The sequence below is a fragment of the Sinohyriopsis cumingii genome, chromosome 3, assembly GCF_028554795.1.
Source record: "Sinohyriopsis cumingii isolate HCF-2022 chromosome 3, ASM2855479v2, whole genome shotgun sequence".
In the NCBI taxonomy this organism is placed as follows: Eukaryota; Metazoa; Mollusca; class Bivalvia; order Unionida; family Unionidae; genus Sinohyriopsis; species Sinohyriopsis cumingii.
This window is the reverse complement of record NC_142963.1, coordinates 57,165,148-57,192,442: the sequence shown is the minus strand read 5'-3', so window position 1 is coordinate 57,192,442 and position 27,295 is coordinate 57,165,148. Positions and strand designations below refer to the sequence as shown.

Below are 27,295 nucleotides of genomic sequence, written 5' to 3'. Positions count from 1 at the left end.
AAATATTTGATATTGCCATAAGTTGGCTGGAGACCCAAAATGTTGACTACGTAAAGCTCATGCAGTTGAGAAATCTGAGGGATTTTGCTCGGCAGCAGAGAAACCAAGGAGTAACACACACAAAAAAAAATTAACTGATTTTTTCAAAAAGTGAATTGATATTTGTCAAGCGTGCCACAAATGGCAAGTATGAACTTGTTCTAATTTACATTGTTTTAAATTTGTTGACCCATTAAATATGTTAGTACTGATTAACCCTTGTTTTTTTGTTTTCCATTTTACTTCTATCGCATTCAAATCTATCTATCTATCATTTGGTTGACACTGTTTCTCGAAAAGAGTCGATCTTTTGTATATAAAAAAACGTCTGATTTGGATCAAACAATAAAACTAGAATGTATCCAATTCAACATAAAAATTAGTGACGTAGTACACAACGTGTGAAGTGGTACACATGTTAAGCAAATGGAAACATGTGGAATAATGTTTTCGATGATCGCCTCAATATACTGTAATTTATCCTGAAATTAATGTTGCCCTATGAGGAAATAATAAAGTACACCATTATGAACAGATATTTATTCACAGTTAATCTCAGAATGATTATAAAGTGAGTATTCAACAGTATAATCTGCCTACCCCCCCCCTTATTTTCCATTATGTCGTCAATCACTTTATTGGTTTTGCGCTTACTGTATTTTATAGGTCCCTCGATAACTAGCGCCTCACTTATAGTGCGGTCGATGTTTCTGGACCCCGATGTGCGCGAGTTATCGAGGGAGTGGTGTATCATTTTTCTCCTTTTCTGTAATACCACTTGCTTTGTATCATTTTTCTCCTTTTCTGTAATACCACTTGCTTTGGTGTATCATGTTGATGACACTGAGCTTGAAACTAGGGTACTGTCTCATGGCTTGCAGAGATAATTTAAGCTCAAGATCAGTAAATTGTGATGTTTTAACCATTTCTTTTATTAAAAAGTGACCTAGCACAAGTTGCAGCTAAGATTCCTTTTTTTCTTCAGCTCTGATCATATTTTGCAGACATAAAAAGGGCTTGTCTTGGTTGGGAACAAACCTATTCTTATTCCTGACTTTTCCCATTTTCTCAGTTGCATGGGATCCCTGTGAAATATCAAATGTATCTGTGGCCCACATAAAGGAAAAGCAGGGTAATAACAATAACAAACCGTCTTTGTGGCCTGTACAAAAATTATAAGAATCAGATAAGGTACTTGTGTCAAGCCAGTGAAGTTTTATGCTGATCAGACATCACTGTACAACAAGTCACTAACAAGTCATGTAAAGAATTGATTCCACCTATGACCTTAATTATCCCTCTTCATCTATTTTCAAATGTTCTAAAACTTCCATAAATTGGAGAGTGTTCAGGCCAAAATCATGGTCATTTTAAAATGTATCTGGTATAACGAAGTATGAATAATATTAAAGCTATGTGGCCAGTTTTATAACCAGACTGGGTTACAGAGGGGCAAGTTAGGGAGATTTCATTATCATTTTCATGCAGAAGAAATGCTCAGACACTCGGTTTTATGATAAAACTAGAAATGTCAATATTATGGATACCAATATGATAGTTTGAGTTTTATGTCAAATAGAGGCAACAACTCTATCAAATTTTGTTGGAAAATGTTTAAGAACAAACATCAGGATTCGTTTAAAGCAGAAATGCAATTCTGATGCATTCGAAGGGCAAAATACTAAACAAAAACAGACTCCATTATATTAAATTTGACCTAGGTTAGTTTAATGTAAAGCTTCATGCCAAATACGAATTGACGCCATGAATTTTTACAAAAGTTGCTTAGCAAAGATGAATTTTGGGACAGGACGGGACATGGCATCATGGGACATACACTATGCCCCATTTATACATATGGCAGAGGCATATCGATGTCTTTGTGATATCATGCCAGACCGACATGGTATTAAAAAGTCTTGTGACAGATCTCCACTGGATTCTCTCTGACAAATGAACATGCAAGAGACTTGTCAGAGGCGGAGTCATTTATAATATTAGCATTTTGACAACTCTGATGGCATACAGAGGAAAGACAAAAAAGATTGTACAAAGTCTGTAAGCATGTGCAAATATTTAGTAGGTGTGTTAAATATATTAATTATTTTTAGTAACTTCAAATGGCTATGTTAAAAAGTGTAGATTATGACAAAATTGTAAAGCAAACAAGAACAAACAAAACTTAGGGAAAACAAAGTCAAGAGCAAACTATAAAAAAAAAAAACATTGATGACAAAAGAAATTCTACCATATATCTCGATTACTTACTTGCTGAAATTGAGAAAAGAAAATTATGGTTATGACTATTGCCAAATATTAGATATCTGACAATAAAATGATGTATATTATTTGGTATGATTTGGTTGATGGATATTTGTTTCTATGTTATTAATATATACCATATACAGTGTGAAATGTAACATGCACATATACAGTGTGAAATGTAACATGCACAAGTAAGAGAAATTGTTACAAGAAAATTATGGTACAGCTATTGCCAAATATAACATATCTGACACACAATTACATGATATCAATATACTGATATGATTTGGTTGATGGTTATTTGTTTCTAAAGTATTTATAGGTTACTGCATTTGTATGGGAAAATATTTTTTGGATGGAATACTGCATGACCTTGGGAGTGCAGTATATCCATCCGAAAAAACGAGTTAATATATTCCCAAACAAATGCAGTAACCTTTTTATTATATGCTCATTTTCTTATTCTACCTAAGGCTTAATTGTGTAAACAAAAATACACTACACGAAACAAAGTAACTGAATGTATGCCGTATTCCAAACTAAATACACAAGCGCAGATTCATCATTACACAACATTTTTACTGTGCACATAGCTCCACCCAGATAAATTTGAACTTGTCGTTTGTTGGACATAAGTTTCAAAAGAAAAAGGCATTTTTGTCTACTGAAAATTGAAATGTGGAGTCATGTTGTGTATGAATGCGCATTGCAACAAGTTTTCCATTTGATCTGGAATGAATAGATTTTGGTATTTTTGTCGATTCTACAAAAGTTTGTGATTATGGACTGGATTCATCTGTGCAAATTGTACATGAAATACATCAGATTGAAGCAGTGTGGGAGAAGCATGTTTACATCTGCAAGTGTGTTTGTTCTGTCATTCACTATTTTAAATCATAATGTGGAAAAAATATGAAGTGTTTCAATTTCAATTGAAATTATCAAAAAGACGTTATTGAATTTAATATTTATTTCATTTTGAGTGCAGTAAGGAGGATGTAATTGCACTTGGAATATAGTTGAAATTACAGTACAATTTCAAAATATGTAATCAAGCTCGAGAATTCATGACATGGCTCATGTAATTTGGATTTGCAGAACTAAGAAAGTACATTTTGAGGAAATTCAGGATGTAAAATTGTAAGTATATTTTTTGTCATTCTTATTACCAGCTAAAGGAGACAGCTTATGCCTTTATAACTTGCATGTTATTTGTAGGTACCAAGCAATTTTATGAAATCCAGTGTCTATCACCTAAATCCAAAACAATGTATCAAAAAAGTTAAAGCGGAATGTAGCAAATCAGCTGGTATGTGTCAGTCCACAAAACATCATGCTTTAGTTCATTCAGAAACAAATTTAATTAAACAAAACATAGTGTCTGCTACACGAGAGTACATGATTTGTTTACAAAGTACTTTCTAATACACTATTGGGCACACGTGTCCTGCGCGTGAGTGCAATATCATAAAATGCTCAACAATTCTGACAATGTAAAGATAACGGAGAAAAAAAGTGAGCATATAATAATAAGATATACCATATACAGTGTGAAATGTAACATGCACAAGTAAGCTTATCGGCATAATTATTAATATATAATATAATACATATACTTGGGTTATAAGTTAAGTCAAACTGCAAGCAACAAAGATCCTTAACTGCCATAGCATAATGCACCTGCAGATCAGGGTCAATGCCATCTGGCCTACAGATTACATCTAACAAACTGCACAGACCTAGATCTTGTGGCGCATTATGTGATGGCCGATCTGGGTCTGTGCAGTTTGCAGTTGGACTTGTCTTATAAGCAAGCATATATGGTAGTGTGAAATGTAACATGCACAAGTAAGCAAACTGGAGAATATATAGTACAAATAGTATCATCTGTATGAGACCTGTGTGTAAATTATATATACATATGCATACAACAGCTTATGTAGAGTATTAATTCAAGACCAAAAGAGAAAGATTGTTAAAAAATGCATCTCTGGGCTGCATACTGATTCATAACAGCCAACAATAAGGTATTTATGTTTTGGAAGATGCAATTACAGAGTCATGTAATTTCGCAACAATTCAGTTTGGTCCAACCCTCCCCCGCCAGCCTTCATACATTCAGCTACAAAAAAACAGATTATATCCCAAAATACTTACGATCTCTTGATGCAGTAGAATGCCAAAATAGCAAAAACAATGCAAATAAAGATGAGTATGATGATGATGATCATCACAATAAGGGCAGGCTTTGTGTCAATGATTTCATCACTCTGGCCTGATGTCTGGAAGGAAAGAATCATTGTCATGTAACCTAATTATCAGATGGGGAAAAATGAGCTCCTTTTATATTCTTAACAGTTTAAATAACTTAATATGGTCTTATTTTTACCTGAAGTTTAAAATGACTACACAGTTAACAAGAATTAAATGGAATAATGTTTCACCTGCTTTGCTGTTGCATAATCCAGCAAGAGGCCCAAGCTGGGCATAAGATTGCTCACCTGAATAACATTTTCCAAACTGGTAAATGCAAGAGCATTTCTTTTCTTTGGAATGGTAGCCATATTCTATGGTAGATTGTCAACATTTGTACAGATGTGAATACCCTCAATATACTTTCTATAGAATTTCAGGGTTCATTCTGTTTTTGTGTCAATGGTACAACAAAAAGAGAGACTGATGATTTAGCAGGAAAGGTTATTATGTAGATAAGTGTTTAACTTAGGGAGACTTACAATGTTGCTAAAACAGTTATTTAAGAGTTTAATGTTTTTCTGAGTTTATCGTGGTGTAAACTGTAAGTGGTTGACTCACACAGCAAATAATCCCCAAAGAGCATTGTGTAAGTTGTGTGAGTTGCCAACTGACAGTTTATACCACAATAAAATCTAAAAAACAAATCTTATAAATGCAATTCTTTATAATTTTATTTATTATATTTTTTTAAAAGATATTTCCTATCAGTTTTAATTCTTTATGTGTATGAATTTTTGTTGAGTGCATCTGCTACATAGATATTTAAAGAAGACAGGAATCCCTCTGCAATGTAATAGCTAAGTAAACATCAGACAAATAATTTTACAAATGGTAGGCAATCTAAGGTTTTGAACATCCCACAGCATGGTCTTAATCTTTTAACTAAACTGGCTTATGTGATCCGAGTAAAGCCTTATACTGAAAGCAAAGGATGTGTTGTTCTGTTTGACATAAGAATGACTCTTGGATTTGATGCTCCATAAGTTCATAGTGACTTGGCTGAATCGTTATTGTCCAGACATGTCAGTAACTAATTTTCATTTCTTTAAATCTATTTATGTGTTTGTTAACAGTTTAGGTTATTTACAGGGCTACTTTCTAATGAAATTAAGACTGTCGGTAAATGGTTTCAGTGATGGGAGTCCAATAGTCAAACAGTGCAAGACATAGATCTTGATAGTTATGATGGGCGGGTAGTCAGTATTTTACCCATCTGTCCCTACTTCGTAACTATCAAGGTCAGCATCTTACATTGTAGGACTGTGAATCCAATTGTTATAATGTTAGTCTTTGACCCCCTCCTCTCCCTATCCCTATATCCATTTACCAATAGTTTTAAATTCATTTGTAATGAGAAACTGTAAAAGTGCTGTTCAGTGCCCCAAAATCTTCTTGGTAGATTTTGATTTTTGCAGCTTTTTAAAAATATCAATCAAAGAAACAATTATTTTTCTTTAGAAAATTACAAAGATTTGTTATCTGATTCTGTCAAAACAATTTATTAAATTCTCTAAATAAAATACAAATGAAACATTTTCATTTCGCTTTAAAGGCATGTAGTGTGTATTCCTTCCAATTAAGTGTTTAGATTAGTTACTTTGCAAACGACTATATTGACAGTAGTATAAAGTAAATCTCCATACAGTTTATACAGAAATAAATGCAAATGGGTCTGATCACATAGTTATATTCTGACCAATGGAAATCTTCCCTACATTTATCATCTAATGCAACTGCAGTTATTCTGTAGATAAATGTTTATCTTAGAGAGACTTATGATTTAGCAAGAACAGTTATTCTGTAGATAAATGTTTATCTTAGACTTATGATTTAGCTAGAACAGTTATTAGTAGATAAATGTTTAACTTAGAGAGACTTACGATTTAGCTAGAACAGTTATTATGTAGATAAATGTTTAACTTAGAGAGACTTATGATTTAGCTAGAACAGTTATTCTGTAGATAAATGTTTATCTCAGACTTACGATTTAGCTAGAACAGATATTCTGTAGATAAATGTTTAACTTAGAGAGACTTACGATTTAGCTAGAACAGTTATTATGTAGATAAATGTTTAACTTAGAGAGACTTATGATTTAGCTAGAACAGTTATTCTGTAGATAAATGTTTATCTCAGACTTATGATTTAGCTAGAACAGTTATTATGTAGATAAATGTTTAACTTAGAGAGACTTATGATTTAGCTAGAACAGTTATTCTGTAGATAAATGTTTATCTCAGACTTACGAATCAGCTAGAACAGTTATTCTGTAGATAAATGTTTAACTTAGAGAGACTTACGATTTAGCTAGAACAGTTATTATGTAGATAAATGTTTAACTTAGAGAGACTTATGATTTAGCTAGAACAGTTATTATGTAGATAAATGTTTAACTTAGAGAGACTTATGATTTAGCTAGAACAGTTATTATGTAGATAAATGTTTATCTCAGACTTACGATTTAGCTAGAACAGTTATTCTGTAGATAAATGTTTAACTTAGAGAGACTTACGATTTAGCTAGAACAGTTATTCTGTAGATAAATGTTTAACTTAGAGAGACTTATGATTTAGCTAGAACAGTTATTCTGTAGATAAATGTTTAACTTAGAGAGACTTATGATTTAGCTAGAACAGTTATTATGTAGATAAATGTTTAACTTAGAGAGACTTACGATTTAGCTAGAACAGTTATTAGTAGATAAATGTTTAACTTAGAGAGACTTATGATTTAGCTAGAACAGTTATTAGTAGATAAATGTTTAACTTAGAGAGACTTACGATTTAGCTAGAACAGTTATTATGTAGATAAATGTTTAACTTAGAGAGACTTATGATTTAGCTAGAACAGTTATTCTGTAGATAAATGTTTATCTCAGACTTACGATTTAGCTAGAACAGTTATTCTGTAGATAAATGTTTAACTTAGAGAGACTTACGATTTAGCTAGAACAGTTATTATGTAGATAAATGTTTAACTTAGAGAGACTTATGATTTAGCTAGAACAGTTATTCTGTAGATAAATGTTTATCTCAGACTTATGATTTAGCTAGAACAGTTATTATGTAGATAAATGTTTAACTTAGAGAGACTTATGATTTAGCTAGAACAGTTATTCTGTAGATAAATGTTTATCTTAGACTTACGATTTAGCTAGAACAGTTATTCTGTAGATAAATGTTTAACTTAGAGAGACTTACGATTTAGCTAGAACAGTTATTATGTAGATAAATGTTTAACTTAGAGAGACTTATGATTTAGCTAGAACAGTTATTATGTAGATAAATGTTTAACTTAGAGAGACTTATGATTTAGCTAGAACAGTTATTATGTAGATAAATGTTTATCTTAGACTTACGATTTAGCTAGAACAGTTATTCTGTAGATAAATGTTTAACTTAGAGAGACTTATGATTTAGCTAGAACAGTTATTCTGTAGATAAATGTTTAACTTAGAGAGACTTATGATTTAGCTAGAACAGTTATTATGTAGATAAATGTTTAACTAAGGGAGACTTGTGATTTAGCTAGAACAGTTATTATGTAGATAAATGTTTAACTTAGAGAGACTTATGATTTAGCTAGAACAGTTATTATGTAGATAAATGTTTAACTTAGAGAGACTTATGATTTAGCTAGAACAGTTATTCTGCAGATAAATGTTTAACTTAGAGAGACTTATGATTTAGCTAGAACAGTTATTCTGTAGATAAATGTTTATCTTAGACTTACGATTTAGCTAGAACAGTTATTATGTAGATAAATGTTTATCTTAGAGAGACTTACGATTTAGCTAGAACAGTTATTCTGTAGATAAATGTTTATCTTAGACTTACGATTTAGCTAGAACAGTTATTATGTAGATAAATGTTTAACTTAGAGAGACTTATGATTTAGCTAGAACAGTTATTCTGTAGATAAATGTTTATCTTAGACTTACGATTTAGCTAGAACAGTTATTATGTAGATAAATGTTTATCTTAGAGAGACTTACGATTTAGCTAGAACAGTTATTATGTAGATAAATGTTTATCTTAGACTTACGATTTAGCTAGAACAGTTATTCTGTAGATAAATGTTTATCTTAGACTTACGATTTAGCTAGAACAGTTATTATGTAGATAAATGTTTATCTTAGAGAGACTTACGATTTAGCTAGAACAGTTATTCTGTAGATAAATGTTTAACTTAGAGAGACTTATGATTTAGCTAGAACAGTTATTCTGTAGATAAATGTTTATCTTAGACTTACGATTTAGCTAGAACAGTTATTATGTAGATAAATGTTTAACTTAGAGAGACTTATGATTTAGCTAGAACAGTTATTAGTAGATAAATGTTTAACTTAGAGAGACTTATGATTTAGCTAGAACAGTTATTATGTAGATAAATGTTTAACTTAGAGAGACTTACGATTTAGCTAGAACAGTTATTATGTAGATAAATTTTTAACTTAGAGAGACTTACGATTTAGCTAGAACAGTTATTATGTAGATAAATGTTTAACTTAGAGAGACTTATGATTTAGCTAGAACAGTTATTATGTAGATAAATGTTTAACTTAGAGAGACTTACGATTTAGCTAGAACAGTTATTATGTAGATAAATGTTTAACTTAGAGAGACTTACGATTTAGCTAGAACAGTTATTAGTAGATAAATGTTTAACTTAGAGAGACTTATGATTTAGCTAGAACAGTTATTATGTAGATAAATGTTTAACTTAGAGAGACTTACGATTTAGCTAGAACAGTTATTATGTAGATAAATGTTCAACTTAGAGAGACTTACGATTTAGCTAGAACAGTTATTATGTAGATAAATGTTTAACTTAGAGAGACTTACGATTTAGCTAGAACAGTTATTATGTAGATAAATGTTTAACTTAGAGAGACTTACGATTTAGCTAGAACAGTTATTAGTAGATAAATGTTTAACTTAGAGAGACTTATGATTTAGCTAGAACAGTTATTATGTAGATAAATGTTTAACTTAGATAGACTTACGATTTAGCTAGAACAGTTATTATGTAGATAAATGTTTAACTTAGAGAGACTTACGATTTAGCTATAACAGTTATTATGTAGATAAATGTTTAACTAACGGAGACTTGTGATTTAGCTAGAACAGTTATTATGTAGATAAATGTTTAACTTAGAGAGACTTATGATTTAGCTAGAACAGTTATTATGTAGATAAATGTTTAACTTAGAGAGACTTACGATTTAGCTAGAACAGTTATTCTGTAGATAAATGTTTATCTCAGACTTACGATTTAGCTAGAACAGTTATTCTGTAGATAAATGTTTATCTCAGACTTACGATTTAGCTAGAACAGTTATTCTGTAGATAAATGTTTATCTTAGACTTACGATTTAGCTAGAACAGTTATTATGTAGATAAATGTTTATCTCAGACTTACGATTTAGCTAGAACAGTTATTCTGTAGATAAATGTTTATCTCAGACTTACGACTTAGCTAGAACAGTTATTCTGTAGATAAATGTTTATCTTAGACTTACGATTTAGCTAGAACAGTTATTATGTAGATAAATGTTTAACTTAGAGAGACTTACGATTTAGCTAGAACAGTTATTATGTAGATAAATGTTTAACTTAGAGAGACTTATGATTTAGCTAGAACAGTTATTAGTAGATAAATGTTTAACTTAGAGAGACTTGTGATTTAGCTAGAACAGTTATTATGTAGATAAATGTTTAACTTAGAGAGACTTACGATTTAGCTAGAACAGTTATTATGTAGATAAATGTTTAACTTAGAGAGACTTACGATTTAGCTAGAACAGTTATTATGTAGATAAATGTTTAACTTAGAGAGACTTACGATTTAGCTAGAACAGTTATTATGTAAATAAATGTTTAACTTAGAGAGACTTATGATTTAGCTAGAACAGTTATTATGTAGATAAATGTTTATCTTAGACTTACGATTTAGCTAGAACAGTTATTATGTAGATAAATGTTTAACTTAGAGAGACTTATGATTTAGCTAGAACAGTTATTCTGTAGATAAATGTTTATCTTAGACTTACGATTTAGCTAGAACAGTTATTATGTAGATAAATGTTTATCTTAGAGAGACTTACGATTTAGCTAGAACAGTTATTATGTAGATAAATGTTTAACTTAGAGAGACTTATGATTTAGCTAGAACAGTTATTCTGTAGATAAATGTTTATCTTAGAGAGACTTATGATTTAGCTAGAACAGTTATTATGTAGATAAATGTTTAACTTAGAGAGACTTATGATTTAGCTAGAACAGTTATTCTGTAGATAAATGTTTATCTTAGACTTACGATTTAGCTAGAACAGTTATTATGTAGATAAATGTTTAACTTAGAGAGACTTACGATTTAGCTAGAACAGTTATTATGTAGATAAATGTTTAACTTAGAGAGACTTATGATTTAGCTAGAACAGTTATTAGTAGATAAATGTTTAACTTAGAGAGACTTGTGATTTAGCTAGAACAGTTATTATGTAGATAAATGTTTAACTTAGAGAGACTTACGATTTAGCTAGAACAGTTATTATGTAGATAAATGTTTAACTTAGAGAGACTTATGATTTAGCTAGAACAGTTATTCTGTAGATAAATGTTTATCTTAGACTTACGATTTAGCTAGAACAGTTATTATGTAGATAAATGTTTATCTTAGAGAGACTTATGATTTAGCTAGAACAGTTGTTATGTAGATAAATGTTTAACTTAGAGAGACTTATGATTTAGCTAGAACAGTTATTATGTAGATAAATGTTTATCTTAGAGAGACTTATGATTTAGCTAGAATAGTTGTTATGTAGATAAATGTTTAACTTAGAGAGACTTATGATTTAGCTAGAACAGTTATTATGTAGATAAATGTTTAACTTAGAGAGACTTATGATTTAGCCAGAACAGTTATTATGTAGATAAATGTTTAACTTAGAGAGACTTATGATTTAGCTAGAACAGTTGTTATGTAGATAAATGTTTAACTTAGACAGACTTATGATTTAGCTAGAACAGTTATTCTGTAGATAAATGTTTATCTTAGAGAGACTTATGATTTAGCTAGAACAGTTATTCTGTAGATAAATGTTTATCTCAGACTTACGATTTAGCTAGAACAGTTATTCTGTAGATAAATGTTTATCTTAGACTTACGATTTAGCGAGAACAGTTATTATGTAGATAAATGTTTAACTTAGAGAGACTTATGATTTAGCTAGAACAGTTATTATGTAGATAAATGTTTAACTTAGAGAGACTTATGATTTAGCTAGAACAGTTATTATGTAGATAAATGTTTAACTTAGAGAGACTTATGATTTAGCTAGAACAGTTATTCTGTAGATAAATGTTTATCTTAGAGAGACTTATGATTTAGCTAGAACAGTTATTATGTAGATAAATGTTTAACTTAGAGAGACTTATGATTTAGCTAGAACAGTTATTATGTAGATAAATGTTTAACTTAGAGAGACTTGTGATTTAGCTAGAACAGTTATTCTGTAGATAAATGTTTATCTTAGACTTACGATTTAGCTAGAACAGTTATTATGTAGATAAATGTTTAACTTAGAGAGACTTACGATTTAGCTAGAACAGTTATTATGTAGATAAATGTTTAACTTAGAGAGACTTATGATTTAGCTAGAACAGTTATTCTGTAGATAAATGTTTATCTTAGACTTACGATTTAGCTAGAACAGTTATTATGTAGATAAATGTTTAACTTAGAGAGACTTATGATTTAGCTAGAACAGTTATTCTGTAGATAAATGTTTATCTTAGACTTACGATTTAGCTAGAACAGTTATTATGTAGATAAATGTTTATCTTAGAGAGACTTACGATTTAGCTAGAACAGTTATTCTGTAGATAAATGTTTATCTTAGACTTACGATTTAGCTAGAACAGTTATTATGTAGATAAATGTTTAACTTAGAGAGACTTATGATTTAGCTAGAACAGTTATTCTGTAGATAAATGTTTATCTTAGACTTACGATTTAGCTAGAACAGTTATTCTGTAGATAAATGTTTATCTTAGACTTACGATTTAGCTAGAACAGTTATTATGTAGATAAATGTTTAACTTAGAGAGACTTATGATTTAGCTAGAACAGTTATTATGTAGATAAATGTTTATCTTAGACTTATGATTTAGCTAGAACAGTTATTATGTAGATAAATGTTTATCTTAGAGAGACTTACGATTTAGCTAGAACAGTTATTATGTAGATAAATGTTTAACTTAGAGAGACTTATGATTTAGCTAGAACAGTTGTTATGTAGATAAATGTTTAACTTAGGGAGAGTTGTGATTTAGCTAGAACTGTTGCACTACTTTCACCAGGGAATTTTTGTTTTTCAAAGCAATAACTGAAACCATTCATGGTACATATCAACATATTCCTGAAAGTTGATCTGCAAAAATGTAAACTGTTTTTGCAGACAATCAAATTTATACCATCCAAATGAAGTAGTCCATAGAGCCTTTCCTATTTTCCCCAAGTCCACCATCAGAACTGAATTAAATGAACTTTTGCAAAGAAAACTGAGTGGTAATAAAAGTCAGTTGTATTGCAGTATGGCCATGACCATGAAAAGAAAGTTGTCAAAGTAAATATTTCTACTTCTATTTTAAGATAAAGACACGGCAACAAAATAGTGGTAATTTTAGGACCATGACACTAAAAACAGATATACATGAAGTGATTCTCATTTACATATCAATAATATCTGACCTTTGCAAAACATACTCAGACTGCCATTCAAACCCTTTGCATAACAGACTCAGACTGCCATTCAAACCCTTTGTATAGACATAAAGGGACCATGAGCAGTGAGCAACGACTGCAGTATACTGGTTGACATAAGAAATTTAGTCAAATTCTGCAGAGAGGTTTTTGAGAAGTGCTGTTGTAAAGTTTATCCCATTTTGGTAATGGCAGTGATATTTAATGGTGGGTTGGCATCATATGTGCAAACTTGCATAAAGCCTATCATGCCAAGATGTTTGGTCAAATTCTGTTGGGTGGCTTTGTAAAGACATTTAAAAGTTCTCTTTTTATTTAATGATGGCCATATTTGATGGTGGAGCAGCATCACCTGTATAAACATGAAAGCCTTTATGCCAAGATGCTTCAACTCAATATCTGGGCAAAGTCTGTTGATTCTTTTTCTCAGAAAAGTTATTATTTTTTATATTTTGCCAATGGTATCCATATTTGCTGGTGGAGCAGCATCGTTTGTACAAATCTGAAAGCCCTTCATCTAAAGATGTTTTCTGTACAATTTCGTCAAAGTTTATTAAGTAGATTTGGAGAAGTTGTTGAATTTGTCTTCTCATTTTAGTAATGGCTACCATATTTGATAGTGTACTGGCATTATTTGTGAAAAACTGATTGATGAACACCAAGATACCATTTGTGAAATCTGGCTGAATTCTGTTGAGCTGTGTTAGAATAGCAGATGAAAGAAGTGTTGAGTGATGATTAGCAATGATCAGACATGACAATGGGCCTTGCCATAAGCTCACTTGCTTTTATGGCCAGGTGTGTTAAAACCTAGCAAAGTTACTATAAAACAAAAATAGGTCACTGCATTAATATGAATGTTGTTCCAATCATATTTCATAATTTTCATACAGCAGTCTCAGAAAAAGAGAGCTAAATGCAAAAATCTAACACTGATGCCTAAAGTGACAATGCAAAAGTAATCCCTTGGTCCTGCCTATTTTTCACAGATGAGACAATAAATTAAAGTCTTTCCTCATCAAGTCAACCCATAATATTCCATCAAAAATTACATAAAACCAAGGCTCTAATATTATCTGAAATATGTTATATCAAGGGGCCCCGAGTGGCCGAGTGGTCTAAAGCGCTCTTCGTTACGGATCACTGCCATCTCACCTCTGTCTGCGGCGGTTCGAGTCTAAGATTCAGCCAATGTGGGCATGTGAGAAAGCTTGCCAGTAGCTTCTCGTGGGTCGGTGGTTCTTTCCGGGGTTTTCCGGGTTCTTCCTCCACCATTAATACTGGCCGCCATGTATAGCCTATCGTGCTGAAAAATGGCGTTAAACCCCACAACAACAACAACAACATGTTATATCAAAGTTTTTATGGATGCTACCCATTTCCCCAAAATTTACAAAGCAGGTACACTGAGCTAATAAGAAGTGAAAATGTTATACTTCTATGTTAATTATCAATAAAATTAAAACAAAGATTTCACTTATTGTAGAACCACAAAAAAGAAAGCTGCCAATGCTTTCCATAAAGCCAGCAGTTCTGATTCCTTGGATTTAAAGGCTACATATTTTTAAAGTGAAAATTCTCAGATTTTTTGTAGACAAAATTATTTAGAATGTAATAATCAAGTTAGCCAAGCAGCTATTTCTCTTAAAATCCCAACCAAGCAGGATCAATTACCATGGAAATATATATATTTGTCATCACTGATAACTGTTGTAGATTTGGCCTGAGAGAACAAAGTTTATATAATTTCAGAATCTGTTTATGAAAAATGATCTGTGCATCACATAATAGAAACCTATGGTCTAAAATAATAGAAAAGAGTGAGAAGCAACAAGCTCTGTAAAATCCACCAAATAATTTATTTCCGTAGAATACAAAGTGAAATGGTTAAAAAAGGAACTGACAATATTGCAAATTAAATCCCAAATTACCCTATAATTACAGACACAAGTTCTAATGATTAAAGTTCTGAATAAACTTTGGTGGAAATCCAAATTAATCTAATGCTGGTAGTGTTGATGTGCCTGTGGTGGCTAGTGTTGTAGTTATGTGCCAACAGTCTTTTGTTGAATCACAATAATACAATCCAAGAATATATCTTTATTTGAAATTTCAATATAAATTCAAGTCTCTATGTCCAAGAATGTTATTTTTGATGAGCACTTTGTATTTGGAGTGAATAAATCAAATTTCTGCCCAAATGAACTCGTGGACACAACAATAATACAACTGATTCTACTAAGATCTTAAAGCATAAGTAAATAATTTTTTCCAGTAACAAGATTATATTGTCCTCTACCTGGCCTTAGGTCACAATTAGCATTTTCTATATATGAAAAATGTTTCCAAGATAAAATATTGGTTATAATTAGAAAGTCTGTCACTAAAATTACAATACAAAATGTCCTTGATTCAGAGTAAGATAAATATATTTATGTATATCAATAATGATCCTAATATTAAACCCATACTCATAGACAATACTGGCTATGTATTTATTGTTTACATATTTTTTAAAAAAATTATTCGGGTCAGGTAGAAAATAAACCTGATTTTGGACAAGGTCAAATCAAAAATACAATAATCCATAGCATATAATAAATTTAAAAAATAAAACAATCTACCAAACAAACAATGCAAATTAAATATATATAACTCTCAAAAGATGTCTCTAATTTTACCTGAAACTCCTTGATATACAGTTGATCAAAGTCATTTGAATGTAACTGCCTCTGTTCATTGAGAATGCCAACGAGCTCTCCTGCTGGAAGAATACGAAACTGGCCAGCAGTCATCCTAATTCCTGAGATGTATACATCAGACCTAAGAAAAAAAGGAAAAGTCCACATATCATATAAAATATACACACCAAATAAGTTCTCCAACAAGATGCTAAATTGGATCTGAGATAGCACACAATTTTTTGTGTGCAATGGCTTATCAAATGTATTCTCGATTTAAAACATCCAGTGTTTTTTTTTTTTAATTGCACCTGCAACATACTTTTGGATATATCATGTTGAGAAAATGGAAGTTAAGTGCCTTTCCCAAGGACACAATGAGGCAGCCAACCAAGGCTGGACTGGGTTGGTATCAAATCCACAACTCTTGGATCACAATTCCAATGCCCTATCAACTAGTTTATCTACTCATCTCGATACTATTAGACTATGGTCCATTCATAAAAGGCTAAAGCTTTAATTTGTATTCTTATACTTTTGTAAATTTGAAATATTTCTCTTATACTTTTTTAAATTTGAAATATTTCTCTGTACAGTTTTATTCTAATGGAAGGATCTGAAGAGAAAAAACAATTGTACTGTCATCCAATATCCCATAAGCTTTTCTGATTTATAATCAGTAGGAAGTAATTATACTGGTAAAATAACTAATTTTCTTGGCATACTAATTAAAGTCCCAACAAACAATGATTTTGGTGTAAACTCAATCAGATCCTTCCACCATCCATGAATTTACGCACAGATGACTATGTCATTGTTCTCAGAATTATAAAAATCTATACCAATAAAAAAAACCTAATTAATAGCAGTTACTGTTGTATACTTTGATTTATCTGTACAGAGAACCCTCTACTTTGTTGACACTTGCATTATCTTAGAGACAAGTATAGTAGGTGATTTTGCAGTGCATTACCACAGAGACTTTGCAGTGATGTACCACAGTAACTTTATTTTATTTTTCATCAGAGTTAGATATGATGTTGTAGTTGTTGTAGGGTTTAACGCCATTTTTCAGCACATGATAGGCTATACATGGCAGCCAGTATTAATGGTGGAGGAAGAACCTGGGAAATCCCCGGAAAGAACCACTGACCCTCGAAATGCTGCTGGCAGGCTCACATACCCACGTTGGCTGCATCCGAGACTCGAACCTATGCAGAAAGAGGTGAGATGGCAGTGATCCATAACGGAAAGCGCTTTAGACCACTCGGCCACTTGGGGCCCTGTTAGATATGTTACCCCTCTAATACATTCAAGATTTCGAATAAAACTCTCACATGTTTGTAAGATTGTGACAACAGACTGACGAATGCATGTCTATTACTTTTTGGTTTGTCACCCATTTGGTAAATAATTGGCACAATTTTACTTTCATTGCTTAACACATGGATGTGTGAGAAAACTGTTTAAAAAAACAAATTAATGGTCAATCTTTTCCAATTTCACAATGAAGAATACAACTCATGAAAATCTGGGAAAGGACATGTCAATTGCCTTACCAAAGTGTAGTTGTAGCTCCCGTGGAATCAATGAGGTGGTCTTGAATATTGGTAATGCACACAATATCAACGGCTTTCTCCAGAGCTCTGCAAAAAAAGAAACAGAATGCAATAAGTGTTTTCAAAGCTCACCTCAGCTTTTACTAGTTTCTAGTAGTCATTGTAAACATGATCATGCAGAGTCTAAATTCATGATAGTCATCTTGGCTCCTTTTGCACCATATGTACTTGCTTATGAGTCGAGGAAAACTGCAAACAACAAATATCCTGATTTTCTGTAGCATAATGCACCTGCATAATATCAAGGTAAAATGAGTTGATAAAATAAAGAGATTAATCTTGTATTTGTAATTTTTAAAAATTCATTGTTTTTAAAATATATTTGATAAGCTATTATCATTTTCCATACCTAGAAACCAGATTATACATGGAGATGTCACTAGCTTCGAGTACGTTGAAGTGACAGCCAGCAGTACCAATATACTTTACCAAACAAAAATCTGGAAGGTCTGTGTGAAAAGCATTCAGCATGCAGTCCGCTAGCCGAATTCCTATACTCATAATTCACACGTACAAACCCCAGTTTATCTGTATAGGGTAGCATATCACAATATAAAATGTGTAGTCATTTATACCAAAAGTTTACCAAAGAATAAACACGTATTCCTGCTTACAATTGCATTGGTCAAAATGGGCCTTCTGAGTAGGCTAGGATGTATACATGTCTAGCATGTATGAATCAATGTGATCATAAACTCAAATACTTAACCAATGTTAGTAAAGCATACAATGTAGATCACAGTGACCTTTTTTGGCTGTTAGGGTGCAGTACTACAGAGATGCATCCAAATACCAAACTTCTTGACTGGAACATAAACAGCAAAACAAAACTTTTCCGTGTCACTGAAATGTGAAGTATTCGTCAGAGCTCTGCAAGACAGATGTTGAACTTAACAAGATACACCTCCTTAAATGTGAAGTACTGGTCAGAGTTCTGCAAGACAGATGTTGAACTTAACAAGATACACCTTAAATGTGAAGTATTGGTCAGAGCTCTGCAAGACAGATGTTGAACTTAACAAGATACACCTTAAATGTGAAGTATTGGTCAGAGCTCTGCAAGACAGATGTTGAACTTAACAAGATACACCTTAAATGTGAAGTATTCGTCAGAGCTCTGCAAGACAGATGTTGAACTTAACAAGATACACCTCCTTAAATGTGAAGTACTGGTCAGAGTTCTGCAAGACAGATGTCGAACTTAACAAGATACACCTGTTCACCAAATTTTACGATTCTAGGTATTATAAAATGTATATAGCATGCCCAAAACTCTTGCTGTCATGAACCAAAAGCAAAACCTTCACCAAGACCTGTAAAAGATGAAATACAGGTCACAATGAGCCTCTTATCTTGGAAAGGTTGTGGGATTCTCATCAATTTCATGATTCAAGCATGAACAGTGTCTATCAAATCAACGTCAAACACAAAATTTACCCCAAGTCAGTGAAATAATCTAATTCTGAAATGAAAGTTTAGTGCTCATCAAAATGCATCCCCAAGTTATATGTGATTCAAGCTACGACAGTATGAACATGTATGTAGCAAGCCATGACCTTTGTTTGTAAGGATGTAGTACTAAGAAAGCATGAACATCATAAAACACCAAACTGAACCCAAGTCACGGAAATGTGAATTACAGGGCAAAATGACCTACTTTGATGATGAGGGAGTAATACTAGTGAAGATGAATCATCTCTCACCATGTTTCACGATTCCAGGTAGAACTATTATACAGTAGATAAAAAAAACCAAAGTGGTGATTTGCTAAATGCAAAAACTTAAAGTAACCTAGTAAAATGATAAATGATATATGAGTGTAGTATAAAAAAAATGAATGATTCTGGTATGAACATTGCTCAAGACTGAATCAAAGTAAATGGAAAGCATAAAATATGGGCCACTCTGACCTATGTTTTTTTATAAAGGGGTGGTGCTCATCAAAAGACATTCCCTCATCAAGCACACTAAAACAATTAATGCCCCTCTGATTCTGTGGCAGGGTCAAATGGCTTCAGTGTCTGAATTTTGTTGACATGGATTATACCATGTAATCAAAGGTAATTCCAAAGAAATTAAAGAGAGATAAACTGATCATGGTTCGATTACAAAAGAGCTTCATCAGCATAAAAATGGGTTGGTTTGGCTTTGGTGCTTAAAACCTGTTGAGATGTTTAAGTATACATTATTTTCCAATGCTAAAATACCATAATCTAAGCAAACAAAATATCACATGAACATACATGGCACAGAACAGAGAGGTTGCCTTGGGACATGTTGTCAAGTACAAAGGCATCACTGGTTAAAACTTACATGACTAAACACCTCAAATGCTCTGTACTGTATATATTAATCTAAATTAATTGTTAAATCAAAGAAAGAAAGATTGAAAATATATACCAAGCAGTACATGTAAAGAATAAAATGTTTTTAAAAATTCAAAATAAATATGTCATTTAGTAAACAGCATTAATAGCCTTAAGAGTTGGGCTGAAGGACTAAAGATGAGATATAATGTGCATTCGATTCAGAACATGAATTAATCTTGTTACATACTAGGTAGTTGAAGATCCTGAGATATCTATTGGCTATTTTTTAACCAGCACTAAGTTACAAATGTATATGGGAAGAATTGAAAACAAACACAAAAGACTAAGTAGATTTACTGTCTGGATGGTTCCATAAATTAATTAAATTAACAATTATCAGCTTTTATAGGAGCTAATATCATTCAAAAAATAAGCAAGAAGATATTTTTCTTAAAGAATGCAACATATCTTGTCAAATTATTAAAGATACCAAAAAAAATACTCAATTCACATTATGAAAGATAAACACATTATATATACATTCCATGACACAGTTCTAACTTTATAGCTGAATACAATCTCTTGTTTACAGTAACAGATAATTTTTAGCTGTGGTCAAAATAATTTTCTCTGATTAGGAAAACACTCAAAAAGTCTCACACAAATGGGTGAAGATTACTCTGTGACCCAAACTCTGTGTCCTCATTACAATAAGAAAACTGAAGACATATTCTGCAATGAAAACCTTGCCATTCTCATTGAAAATCATACCTTTATGAAGTAAAAACTCCAAACTAAATTTTGCAAATCTCCTGGTTTGTCCTGAGTCGACTTTTCTGTTCTGTCACATTTATGCTTTACAGATATGAATTGGTTACATTGTAATGACAATAGCTAAAGTCTCATTTACTCAGCTGCTGTTCTGAATCTTTCTTTTTATCAACTTTGTTTTGATAACTGTAGTACGTATTAAAGTAAGAGTTTAATTTCACTTATAAAACAATGCAGTCATAATTGTTTCTGATTTCTGACAGGTAAATCTAAATTTATTCAAAATTAAATAGGAACAGCTGTCTCCCTCTAAACTTAGCCAATTTCCCACTTCCCCCAATCCAGTATATTAACATGACAGAAAATGAGTTGAAGACAGTAAATACAGCTTTTGTTTATTCTTATTTTCAGTTTACTGAATATTGGGAAATTGTTCCCAACTCTCTAATGATGATCTAACCCATCCCTGTCAATCCCAAACAATCCTTCACTAAAAGTATTAATCCCTTCTAATACAATACTCTCCCTTCCTTTGTAAAAGTAGACCCTTTAGGACCTGTACAACATGGAGGTGAAATATCTACTTTAGGTTTTATGAGCAAGTGTCCTTTACCTTGGTTTCATTAGATTAAGTCAAATCAAGTAATGAAAAATGATACATAAGCCCTAGGGGGCATCTGAAGTGACTCTAATATATACATAAAATTCTATCATTACATCAATCAGATAAAAATGACAAACTAGGTAAAAATGCTTGCTAATTTGGAAAGTTAACTTACATTTTCTGTTATTTACACTTACTTAATTATTTGATTTTGGTAGAGCCGAACTTCACTGGAGGACTGAGTAATAAGTAATTTTACTTCTTTACTGGGTTGAGTCACAAAAATCTGGAAAAGAATGGGAAATTTCTGTAAATTGAAAAGAATAAAACTGAATTCCAATATGTTGCAGACTGGTGTTTGTGACAACCTTTTTGTTTGTAATATGCTTGATAATCGTCTCCATAAAAACTGGTACATATGGCATTAACTTGTTCCTGCAAACCAATAAATCTGTGAGACATGTATGACTCTTCAGTATTCAAAACCGTTCACCCACCCCACAATCATGAAGGCATCACTCTCATCTAATTACTACAGGCTTCCATATCTTTCAATTAATTTAAAAATAATCTCTTCACAAGGTACTAGAAAATAATATTATACAAACATGAATTGATAACTGTAAGAAAGGTAAGCAATTTACTCATGTAAATATATCCTTGCCTTTCCTACATTCCACTCCTACCCCATAATGGAAATGAACCTCTAGTAAAACGAACGGAACATAATTATTCTGAAAATAGTGCGAGGAAATGACTTAACAACATGTATATCTTGCGATGATGACCATAATATGTACTAAATTCCACAGCAATCAACAAAAAACTGTAAGGGTATTTGTATTCACAACAATGTCATACGTTGCATCCAGTCAAAATTCAAACAGAGCAATAACTTTTTAAAAAAATCAAGGGAGCACAGAGATTGTCAGTATGTACATCTTTAGATGATGATGATAATATTTAGCAATTATAAGTTTTATGACAAACCACAAATATCTAAAAAGAACTGCTGACTACCTGCGTTAACGAGACTGTTTTGTCATACACTCCACTATGCTACAAGGCAACTTGTGGAATTAAGCATTTAATCATCAACTCCGTACATGATGTAGAATCTGCTTCAAATGCCAAACTGAATAAACATCTTGAGAAAGTGACCACTCAGAAATATGAATTTCACATTTATAGAGTAGAAAGGAAAAGTGTGATAGCAAAAATGATTAAGCTGCAACCTTGACACTGATGACACTAGATGTGGTTTGTGACTTACTTCTAGTGATGGTGTGCAAGAATACCAAATTTCTCTACTTAAGTGCCTTTCAATTCACAGATTGGAAAGAAAAAAATGTGAGAAATGAATGGACATCTACAAACATCAATACTATGCCCACTTCCTTTCTTTGAAAAGGTGGGTGACAATAATCCATCACATGAGTTGCCGTGGGACAAGGGAAGCCTACACTAGCCCATGTGATGGTTTCCATCATGCCTCCTCCACAGATGACAGAAGCCCTTCAACAATGACCTATGCTATCTGCCTCCAAGGAAATGTAAGTTGATGCCTATTCATTGAACACATAATTGACTTGATAGATAACCTAACTGCCTAACTGCTCAACTGTTGCAACTATTGCTAATAGTGAGATGGATTTTTTTAATACATAATAATAGATCTAACAACTTACATAGACTGGAGCAGTGTTCTGTACAGAGTCAGTAATGTTTATGGCATCTCGGGCTTCCACAGTCAGCATAAAACTTTGATCTGCATAGTCTTTCACCAGCACTTTATTGGTGACAATACCAAGCCTCTCATTAATGGCAAAAATATCCATGTTGTTTCCATTCACAATTCTATAGCGGACAATTCCTGTTCCAATGGCATCCCGATCAACTGCCTGAACCTGAACAATGCTCTTGGAGAATGGAGATCGAGTGGAAATGCCTGGAGAAAATATATACTTCAGATAAAGCCAACTATTACTTACAGATTTACCAATGCAAATACCAAGGTGGGGGTGGGGGGTGGTGACAAAGTTTTGGAGGTGCCAAGTTAGGTTCAAACAGTGTAGAACTATAAATGACATCTCCATCTGGCAGTTTCATTTTTTCCAAAAACATGACAAATTTATCTGACAATATTGCTTGTAACATTATTAAAATGTATTGAAATGCTAAATGCCATTGACACACCAATGCAATGTTTCTTTTTCCTTAATGTTGTTCTTTTACAAGTTTACTGAATATTGTTCAGGTACACTAAAATGATTTAAAAACATTTACTATGCATTTTTATGGAACGTAACTGAATAGTAAATTTATGGAGAATGTATACATGTATGCAAATGCAAACAAAGCTTGGATGGAAAAACTATTTACTAAAACATACACATAATATCTGAAAGATACTGTCAAACTTCTACAGGGTTAATAACCGGTATCTTGTGAAAGACAAAAAAAATTTACTTTAAAAGAGTGTGTGAAGCAGGTACTTAGGCATATAAAGTAGGTACAGTATAAGGAGTCAGTTTGTAAAACATGGTGTGAGTAGCTTTGTTACTTACATCATTTGAAGGGATATACAGCAAACATGAAAATATTCTGGAAAGTTCATATCGCTTTTTGTTTCATTCTACTGCCAGATAAAATACTGCGCTTTACTGATCACATAACTGATAATGAAGCACCTTTATAGGTGCCACATATATGTGCTTGTAAACAACAAAGAACCAGATCTGCCATAGCAAAATGTGCATGCAGATCAGGGTCTATGCTGTTTGTTGTACTGATAACTTCTAACAAGCTGCACAGACCCAGATCTGCCAGTGCATTATCCAATGGCAGATCTGGGAATGTGCAGTTTGCAGTTGGTCTTATCTTATAAGCAAGTATATATGGTACCTATACATTTGATAATGGAAAGGAACACCACCAAAAAGAACACCAGGGCTCTGCAAACAGCATTATAAAACCATTTTCGTCACCTGATTTTCAAAAAGTTTAAAACAATGCCACTGTGAAGGAATGATAAAGCTACTGCTTGGCCTTCATCACTGAAAAATGATACCTGTGTCATTCGACCTGTGAATGCAGCCAGTATCTCAATATAACACCCCCCAGAATGGGACACAATATTTACCATATATATTGGGACATAATGAAATAATTTTTTTCCTGTCCCAGAACTTTTAGTAAAATTATTTTTCACTCAGGTCACATGTCCCAAGACTTAAGAAACAAAATAAATTTGTGCTGAATTATGCACCTCCCAGTAATAAAATAGATAAATAAAATGCTTATTAAATAATAAAATGAAAGAAACTGACCTTATACTGTTATGATGTATTCCTCTTTTTTTGATCATGAGCAAAGTATTACAGAAAATAATATATCCACAAACTCTGTGTGCATCATACTGTAGTGTGTATCATTTATATCGGAAAACACACAAAACATTGTTCACTGATGTGAATTATAGAGAACCAAGTTGTGTTTGGTTTTATTTGAAGGTCTGAATATGTTATCAGCCTGAAAACTGGACTGGGGGTGGCTGAAAGGGGGGGGGGGAGAGAGAGACAGACAGAGAAATATCAATCAATTTCTTGAAGGCACCTGCCATTCTCACATGACATGGTGTCAGTTGCAAAATAACCAAGCTTGTATTATATCAAGGATAATTATATGAAAGTATCTCCCCACAAAATCAATATCTGAAAATACATTCTCTGTGAGTGGATCATACATGTGCAAGAAAAGGGTTGGGTTAATGAGGTGATGCTGCATTGGATTAAAAGTTTTATCTAAAGTACAGAGTTTAAATTTTTTAAAACAGAATATATATCTGAATGCATTTTCTGACATATAATTTTCAAATGATTTAAAAACACAATAACGGCTTTATGAGGAAAATGGAACTGAATGCATTTCCCAATGACATACCCAGGCAGCTGACTAAAATTGACCTGGATGAGAATGAAATCCAAGACCCTTGGATTATGGCACTCAATCAAATAAGCTCCATAGGATTCCTTGTATTTAGCCATCCTAGTTGGGTACTATATATCATATCTTCTTCAACATTTCCCCCCCACCCCAACAGGGTCCCAAGTGGCCAAGTGGTCTAAAGTGCTCACCATTATGGATCACTGCCATGTCACTTCTGTCTGCATGGGTTCAAGTCTTGGATTGGGCCAATGTTGGTATATGAGAAAGCTTGCCAGTAGGTTCTCGTGGGTCAACAACAATCCCCTCAAACATAACATACAAAAATTGTACAAAGAATAGCACTTCTCAATGACTCAAAACAAGAGAAAAAGGATTTCTTTAAGCCAGAATGTCATTCTAAATTGCCATTCTGAATTACTGTATTTAGCATGGATACCGCATTCTTTTCTACTGACCCCAATGGACTACCTGAAATCTGAATCTGAAAACAATTACCTAACCAAAGGAGCAAATTATTTAACGCTGTGATGATGAGGAAAAAAGACGACTCACATCCAGTGTAGTTCATCTGTGTGAAGACAGGTGCTTCATCGTTAATGTCTCCCACACTAATTTTGACAGTGACAATACTAGCATCTGCAGCCCGCCGAGTCCTCTCACGGATGACCGTATAATCTGGGATATTGTTAGAAGCCTGGATATCAAGATAGTAGATACTCTTGCTCTCTCGATCCAAAGTCTTATTAAGTAATAGCGATCCATTTGATGGGTTCAGTTGGAATACTTTGTCATCATTCCCAGCTGGAAAGAATAATATACAATTTTATTACCAGGTATTGATCAAGGCAATTGCTTGGTGTTTGTTTTTTCTTTCATTCTGGTCTTATAGACTTGTACCCTTGGAAGCCTGTGCCAGACATGGCTGGTCCGATTTAACTGATTCTTTATGTATCAAACAATTTATTACTATTCCTGCATAATATATCTCTATTAGACAGGTGTGATGGGTCATTTTGGGATCGACTATATACAAGTTCTGTCCATTGACCACATGTGTGCTTACACAGGTTGCCAGTACATGTGGCTGATACACTACAAAGGGTAAAATGTAGAAACCCAGAAGATAGAAGACATGCTCCAAGAATGCTATTTACAGCATTGAAAGCTAGTAAAGACTAATATTATGTGAAAGAACTAAGTTGGGGTGTAAATGCACACTATTTTAAAAATAAAGATATCTGTTCTTCAGAAGATCATTCTTGGATCACAAAAACACAAATATTTCAAAACTTATCAAACAAAATTGGAAAAAAAATATGTGTATATTTAAACATAATTATATTAAGAAATATGAATACATTATACTGGGGTGATATGGTATTATGGGTCTTAAAGTTTGAGATCGCCGAATAAGTAAATACAAACAATGGCCTTCAAGATATTAAACTTGTCTATTGGTTGTCTTTTTGCTCTATATTAAAATGCATTTAATTTCTCGTTTGATGACGGGAAACAACCAATAAACAGATGCTATATAGATTCCAGATAAAGCAAGGGAAGTTACTCTGATACTGTGGTAATACCAAAAAAAAATATTTTTTGATGGCATATATTTGTCCTAATGTTGGGAACTTAATGTATATGTTGCACAATGGGTAAATCAACATGAAAAATGGATGCTCCTTCCATGGCATTCATTCTTCCACCTGTGCCATCCAACAGAAACTAGTCGGACAGAATTAAAGAAATGCATCTGTAACCACCTGTGACGGGGATGGTATGGGGATGGTATTATTACCAAGAATGGACCACCAACATGAGCTTTAAAGTACAAGTAGATCTCAGGCTGTTTAAACAACTCCCAGTGAAAAGTAATAAGTCAAGTCTAAGAAAGTCTAAAAGTCAACACCGGTCAATTGGGAAAACCAACAGAAAACAACTGTCCATGCTTCACATTTTAACTTTTATTTGCTACCATAGATTTGTAATCATGTGATCTAACTCTTGCATCATATCACTGGTCATTATCAGATGACA

General features: G+C 32.6%; 1 protein-coding gene across 2 annotated transcripts in view; it reads right to left on the bottom strand.

The window, feature by feature from the left end:
- LOC149802902 (cadherin-87A-like) overlaps nucleotides 1-27,295 on the bottom strand; it is a 189,389-nt gene that overhangs the window by 10,302 nt on the left and 151,792 nt on the right. For both annotated transcript variants that reach the window (XM_089952397.1, XM_089952398.1), the window contains 6 exons: nucleotides 25,811-26,059; nucleotides 22,999-23,258; nucleotides 21,508-21,596; nucleotides 17,567-17,653; nucleotides 16,008-16,149; nucleotides 4,462-4,586 (listed from right to left, as the gene is read on the bottom strand). In XM_089952397.1, the coding sequence (XP_089808523.1) occupies nucleotides 4,462-4,586; nucleotides 16,008-16,149; nucleotides 17,567-17,653; nucleotides 21,508-21,596; nucleotides 22,999-23,258; nucleotides 25,811-26,059 (952 nt within the window). The remainder of the gene's footprint in view (nucleotides 1-4,461; nucleotides 4,587-16,007; nucleotides 16,150-17,566; nucleotides 17,654-21,507; nucleotides 21,597-22,998; nucleotides 23,259-25,810; nucleotides 26,060-27,295) is intronic.